The sequence below is a fragment of the Nanorana parkeri genome, unplaced genomic scaffold, assembly GCF_000935625.1.
Source record: "Nanorana parkeri isolate BGI_ZX_2015 unplaced genomic scaffold, ASM93562v1 scaffold2022, whole genome shotgun sequence".
NCBI classification, from domain to species: Eukaryota; Metazoa; Chordata; class Amphibia; order Anura; family Dicroglossidae; genus Nanorana; species Nanorana parkeri.
Window position 1 is genome coordinate 30,769 of NW_017308290.1, and position 7,572 is coordinate 38,340.

A 7,572-nucleotide genomic window follows, 5' to 3' on the forward strand; every position below is an offset into this window, starting at 1 on the left:
CGTGCTGTTTTTTTTTGCTCACATTTTTAGATGTCTTTGGGCCGGTCACATGATGCGCTGGGTCCACTTCCTGTTTGGCTCTTCTCCTGGCGATGAGCGGCCCTTGGTGATTGGCACTGATAGGGTGATGTAGCGCTGCATGGACGCCCCTCTCAGCTCCATGACGCCCCACGCTCAAGTTGTCATGCTGGGGGGTCATCCAACCCGGCAGACCGAGGACATCTTGTGGCGGAGAAGAGGTACTGCGGGGGAGCAGCGCAGGAGAGGAGGTGAGTATTGCAGCCGATGATTTTTTGTTTTTTTACATTAATACTATTGTGGAGCCAAAATATAGGAATACCCAAAATAACATATTTAAAGCCTAAGTCCAGCCAAAATATATTTTTAGTTTCTGTTCGGGTGGGAGGAGGTTTGTAACTCCTTTCATGCAACCAATCAGCTTCTCTCTTTCATTTTCAAAGCTTAACTGAACAAACTGAAGAGAGAAGCTGATTGGTTGCCACGGGCAACTGCTCCACATTCCGTCTGTTTCAGTTTTGATAGATTCCCCTCAATGTTTTATACGTTTTTACAGAAAAAGAATAAAAAAATAATGAACAATACACAACCATACCTCTTCCAACGGGTACGTCGAGATACATGGCCGTGTTACCATAGCGATTCCGCCGCTGGCGAGCCGTGAGGGTCGCAGAGATACGGCGGCCATTTTACCTCATGAGCGTCGCAGAATCTCGGTTATGTCGCCCCGGCCTTATCGTCCCACCGTGAACATGGATCAGAAATTGGAGGGAAGAAAGATTCCACGGCACTAGGGGACAAAATGGCTCCAGTATGACGGAAACGTCCCCGGCCAAAAATAATAATTTACATTAAATTCAAGTTAAAATTAGAGAATCTTCCAGAGAAGCGGGGTAGTTCTGCAGCCCGAGGGGACAAAATGACTGACATTTTCATCCTCAAGATGGAAATCTACTCAAATTACATTAAAATCAAATAAATTGGTCACGCTGAAACTTGGAGTCCCGCTGCATGAAGCCTGGGAGAAAATTTAGGTGGCCATAGCCATTTTTCACCTCATATGACAAATGGCCATAGCCTCAGGCCTGACCTCAGCACGCCAGCTGTGGTGAGACTACAAGTCCCAATTATCAATTGAAGTCTATGTTAGGCCTTGTGGTAAAAATCAAGACCAAATGACATAATGGCGGCCTTCTTCACCCTTCATAAGTCAATTTACATTACATTGAAATCAAATGAGCTGGAGATTTCTGCAACTTGTAGTCCCACGAAGCCAGGGGAAAATACACAGGCAGTTGTCGCTATTGTTTGGCCTGAAGAGAAAAAAAAATGGCCGACCGCTCCGGCCTGAAAGAACACATCCTGCAATACCTAATGAACCTCCTTTTATATTAAGTATTAAAAATACTCACTGGCCATGGTGAGACTTGTAGTCCTACCACATGAAAGCGAAAAAATGGCTGCCAGCTAGCACCTTCCCGACAGAATCTTTCCCAGCAAAAAACACCCCATGACACCCCATTACACTAAACTCCAGTCACCCTGACAGGGGTTGGTGGTAGCACCTCATTGGTTCTTTTGTTGGGGGGTCATTTCAGGACAAAATGGCTGCCAGCTTTACTTTAATGACAACTTATGTCAGGCATGAGATCATTTTTTATATTGAAAAAGTAACTGAGCTGGGCAAGCTGAGCCTTGTAGTCCCACCACTGAGGGGGGGGGGAAACAGACACAGGACCATCTTTCAGCCTGCCTGGTGTAATAATAGGGGGATGGGCAGCAGGTCCCCTGACAAATGGCTGTGTGGAGAGATTGCAGGAAGGTGACAATGAGCCATGTTTGTACAGGAAGAGCCTCCTCCGTTACCTTGGAGACAGCAGGAGCCGCCCTGACTCTCTTGTGTTCTGGTCTCCATGGTAACAATGACAGACGCCTCTGCCTGCAGCCGCCTGAACACACCGGAGGGGAGCACGCCGAGCTCCGCACTCTGACCCCCCACCATGAACATTGTCCTGTCCAGGTGAGACAGACGCTGCAGAGCATTGCACAGGACTGATCCGGGGGGCGGTATCAGGGTGCTCTGCAGAGTATTGCACAGATAACTTCTTATAGAGACTTTACAGAGTATTGCACAGGACTGAAGGGGGGGTCGGGTTTCACTTTTTAGAAAACTTTGCAGAGCATTGCACAGGACTGATCCAGGAGGGATGGTAACGCTGAGCAGAGAAATCTGCAGAGCATTGCACAGGACTGATCCAGGAGGGGTGGTATCGCTGAGCAGAGAAATCTGCAGAGCATTGCACAGGACTGATCCTGGGGGCTGGTATCAGTGATCAGAGAGCTCTGCAGAGTATTGCACAGGAAGGGGGGGGGCTGCATCAGGGTACTCTGCAGAGTATTGCACAGATAACTTTCTATAGGGACTGGTTTCACTGGTCAGAAATCTTTGCAGAGTATTGCACAGGACTGATCGGGGGTGGTGGTGGGGGGGTGTTCTGGTATCACTGATCAGAGAACTCTGCAGAGCATTGCACAGGACTGATCTGGGGGGCTGGTATTAGGGGATTATGCAGAGTATTGCACAGATACTTTAGGGGGCTGGTATCACTTATCTGAGAACGCTGCAGAGCATTGCACAGGACTGATTCTGGGGGGGTTGGTACCAGGGAACTCTGCAGAGTATTGAACAGATAACTTCCCTTAGGGGCTGTGATCACTGATTTAAGGACTCTGCAGAGTATTGCACATGATGTATCCTAGGGACTGGTATCAGGGAACAATGCAGAGTATTACACATAATATTTCTTAAATTAAAGCAGAACTCTGCAGAATATTGCATTGCACAGGACCTATTCCCAGGGGCTGGTATCAGGAAACTCTGCAGAGTATTGCACACATAACTTCCCTGACATCACTGGTCAGGGAATTATGCAGAGTATTACACAGATAACTTTCTTTAGGGGTTAGTATTACTGATTGAAGAACTCTGCAGATTATTGCACGCAGCTGGCCCTTGGAGACGGGTATCACTGCTCAGGAAATGTGCAGAGTATTGCTTTTACAACAATTTGCAGACTATTGCACACAGAACTGCCTGTAATTGGCAGAGAACTTTCTGCAGACTATTGTCCGTACAGCTGCCTGCTGTGCAATGATATCAGAGCTCATAGAAATGTCTGCAGAGTATTGCACACAGTGTTCTGAGCTGATATCATACATGCTGCAGAGCATTCCACACATACCAGTCTGTAGGGGACAGAAATGACCACTGCAGAGTCTTACACCCCGAGCCATCTGTACAGGGCTTTCTGCAGAGTATTGCACTGATAACCTTCTATGGGGGCCGTATTGACCTTTGATGCCATTCTGTGTACAGGGGACTGCAGTGACTTGTGAGGGAACCCCTGCAGAATATTGCACCATGTCCTGTCTGTAAGTCTGTGAAGTAATCAGTCTCAGGAATGTCTGCAGAGTATTGCACACGGATGGAGCTGATATGACTGCAGACAGACTATAGAATGCTCTGCATCGTCCTGCACCCAGAATTGGGATTAGGGAACTGGGATTGGCCTCTGCAGAACATCGCATGTAGAATCATCCGTAGACCTTTGGCAAGACTTGGAGCGCTCTGATTGGGCGAGATGTGCTGCAGATGAGATGTAGATGGCTCCGCAGAATATTGCACTCTAAATGTTATCACGAAACACCCTGCAGGACATTTTCGGAACTTCCTGTACGAGGTCACGCCTTACGGAATGTTCCGCAATATTCTGCTCCCATCGCCATCTGATTGGTCATGAAGATTGATTTCTTCAAAGTGTATCTAAAGCCAAAACGTTTTGCAGTTTGGATGGCGCGGGGGAGGGTCAGAGTTCATGTCAGGGATTTTGTGTCTCTTTGGGGAGATTTTCCTTCACTTCCTGTCTCGTAGACACAGCAGGAAGTGAGAGGAATTCTCTCAAGTGGGAAAATCTCATCACTAGATCAGAGCCGTTTTTTCTTCTTCCTGTGTCTTTTTGGGGAGATTATCCTTCACTTCTTGTACATGACACAACAGGAAGTGAGAGGACATCTCTCTAAAGTGGGGAAGCCCCCTCACCACATCAAAGCCCTGTTTTTTTCCTTCCTGTGTCTCTTTGATGAGATTTCACTTCCTGTCCCATAGACGCAACAGGAAGTGAGAGGAATTCTCTCCAAAGTGGTGCACTCTCCTAATCAGATCAGAGCCCTGGTTTTTTTTTCTTCCTGTGTCTTCTTGGGGAGATTTCCCTTCACTTCCTGTCCCATAGACACAACAGGAAGTGAGAGGAATTCTCTCCAAAGTGGTGCACTCTCCTAATCAGATCAGAGCCCTGGTTTTTTTTTTCTTCCTGTGTCTTCTTGGCGAGATTTCCCTTCACTTCCTGTCCCATAGACACAACAGGAAGTGAGAGGAATTCTCTCCAAAGTGGGGCACTCTCTTAATCAGATCAGAGCCATGGTTTTTTCATCCTGTGTCTCTTTGGAGAGATATCCCTACACTTCCTGTCACATGAAGTAAAAGGAAATCTCTCCAGAGTGGGGAAATCCCCCCATCAGATCAGAGCCCTGTGTGGTTTTTTTTCCTGTGTCTCTTTGGGGAGATTCCCCTGCACTTCCTGTCCCGTAGTCATAACAGGAAGTGAGAGGAAATCTCTCAAAAGTGGGCAAATCCCCAGTGAAAGTAATCTCCTCATTAGATCAGAACCCTGTGTGTGTGCGTTTCCCTTCCTGTGTCTCTTTTGGGGAGATTTTCCTTCACTTCCTGACCTGGAAATAGAAAGGGAATTAAAATCTCTCCAAAGTGAATGGAGTTCTCCTCTTAGTTGTCACCAGGACAGGTGTCCCCATTCAAAGATTTCCCCTCTATTCCTGTTCTAAGTGACAACTCTCAAGTTTTGGCTTTCCGATCACTTTCTGTTCCATTGATAACAGTCATCAGGAAACAATGTTGAAGATTGAAGATACAATGTATATGTTTTCCATCAGGGGGGGGGGAAGCTGGTGGGATGGTTCCTGATCATGTGACCACTGGGACGGTTCCTGATCATGTGACCACTGGGACGGTTCCTGATCAAGTGACCACTGGGAGAGCCTATCACAGCGATTTACATGACCAGGAAGCCCGCCCCCTGTCATTCAGAACCTCTTAAAGGGCCGGCAGGTGACATGCCAAGTGGTTAATACATGTGAAATGTTTTGTTGATTGTTTCCTGCGCTGTCAGACGGCGATTTCCAATTCGATGCCATAATCTTTGCACCCGTCCTAACCCCCGACCCTCCCCGCAGAGATGCCCAGGTCAAGCTCATGGAGAACACCGTCGCCAACGCCGAGAAGTACTTCGGCCAGTTCTGCTCCGTCATGGCCTCCTACACCCGGAAGACGGCCAAGCTGCGGGACAAGGCGGACGAGCTGGTCAAGCAGCTGATGGATTTCGCCAACACGGAGAACCCGGAGCTGCGGACGGCCCTGAAGAACATGGCGGAGGAGATGGCCAAGATCCAGGACTACCGGCACGCACAGGTGACCCCCCTTCTCACTTCCTCAGCTCCTGGTAGTGGAATGTTCCCCCCCGGCTGCCCGGCAGGTGTGAAAACCCCCGCTGTGCCAGGGGAACGTTGTGTCGGTTCTTTGGTTAAGGGTGCAGTATTCCGATAAGCAGTGAATGTGACATTCACCAAATATTCCCTACAGGTGAATCTGCAATTATAGGTATGACCGCCCACCCTGCTTTGTAAATAGATTGCAGGCCGCGGCACGACCTGTATTGAAGTTGCCGTGTAGCTGGCTGCGTGGAGAGAGAGTTCACTGGTGAATCCCACTGCATTGTGTGTGATGGCTGGTTGGTGTCAAGTGCCGCAGCTTATTAAAGGAGAACTATGAGGGGGGGGAGGGGGGGGTGCTTTTCACTCACCTCATAGTTCTAGCTGACCTGTGACAATCTCAGTATACCGCGAGCTGTAGCTCCCTATATACTGAGCCTTGGGTGACGGGAGGACGCTAGTTTGTGTCCTCCCGTTACCCTAAGGAGAACTATGGGGAAAACACTGACCCCATAGTTCTCCTTTAAAGACAGGCTGGAAGTTTTTTTGCTCTGTGAATGAACAACTGTGTTTTTAATAAAATGTATATACTGTATATCTATATATTTATGTATTTTTTATATAAAATCCAGTTTTCACCCTTTTACTGCTTGCTGTTGATCTCCTCCAGCCTCTTTCAGCCACTTCCTGTCTACATGCGCCCCCTCCAGCGTCTAGTGCACATCATCGCTCTGGACTGGCTTTCTGATAGTGACAACTGTGGACCATGTCCGAGCAATGTTTGTCAGCATGACCGCTTGTAGTCACCGCCTGGGGAGTGTGCGACAGGGTGGCAACGCAGTAAAACAATTAAGAGAGGGGGACACAGCATTGTAACAGGAAATGTCTGAACAAGGACAGAGCGTTGTCACCCTATATCAGGAAGTGTCTGAACAAGGACAGAGCATTGTCACCCTATAACAGGAAGTGCCTGAACAAGGACAGAGCATTGTCACCATATAACAGGAAGTGCCTGAACAATGACAGAGCATTGTCACCCTATAACAGGAAGTGCCTGAACAAGGACAGAGCATTGTCGCCCTATAACAGGAAGTGTCTGAACAGTGACAGAGCATTGTAACCCTATAACAGGAAGTGCCTGAAGAAGGACAGAGCATTGCCACTCTCTAACAGGAAGTGCCTGAAGAAGGACAGAGCATTGCCACTCTCTAACAGGAAGTGTCTGAACAAGGACAGAGCGTTGTCACCCTATAACAGGATGTGCCTGAACAAGGACGGAGTGTTGTCCTGCCTACAGCAGACTGATGACATCATCTCAGCCTAGGTTGGGCCCTATTTGCATCCCCCCTTCCTCCTAACGTGCCCAAGGCAGCTGCCTCCTCTGCCAACCCCTCAGCCCGGTCCTGCTGACAGGACTGTCTTAGCCATCCGAAATACACTAAAAGCTTCCCTCGGGGGAGGGGAATGGATTGTCCCTCAGGATTGGGCGTCGGGGGGGCTGTTTGTAGGAAGTATGGACGCCGGCACTCCAGTTACAATACAGATGCGTCTGTCTATTGATGAGAATGCAGCATAATCAGACTCAGTGCAACGTCTCGGGGGTCTTGTGACCCCCCTCCCCCCCATACATGTGACCGTCGATCTGGCTGTAAGTGACCATTTTATTTGGGACGTGTTGTCGTCTCCGCTCCGCGCCCTTCATGCATCGCCGATCCGCCATTCGTCATTGCCATGCGGAATTAGCAGGAGAAAGGATCTCTCTGCGGCGGCGTTATTGTATTATCCCTCATATCCGCGGAAAGGCTGGCGGCCGACGGCGGCCATTTGTTTTCATTATGGGCTGGGAAAGCTATCGCGCCACATTACCGGGTGATGCATGGCGCCGCCCGGCACTTTGTCATGGCGGAATAAGCTTCCCGCGGCACATTATGCAGGATGAGTCGCGCTGACCTTTCCCCGCTCTTTGCACACAAGTATAGAGCCGGTAATAGA

At 48.8% G+C, this 7,572-nt stretch overlaps 1 protein-coding gene across 1 annotated transcript in view; it reads left to right on the forward strand.

Annotated features, from left to right (window-relative positions):
• Positions 1 to 1,946: 1,946 nt before the first annotated feature.
• FAM92B (family with sequence similarity 92 member B) overlaps positions 1,947 to 7,572 on the forward strand; it is a 22,611-nt gene continuing 16,985 nt past the window's right edge. The window contains exons 1-2 of the mRNA XM_018572417.1: positions 1,947 to 2,038; positions 5,326 to 5,560. Of these exons, the coding sequence (XP_018427919.1) occupies positions 2,019 to 2,038; positions 5,326 to 5,560 (255 nt within the window). The 5' untranslated portion in view covers positions 1,947 to 2,018. The remainder of the gene's footprint in view (positions 2,039 to 5,325; positions 5,561 to 7,572) is intronic.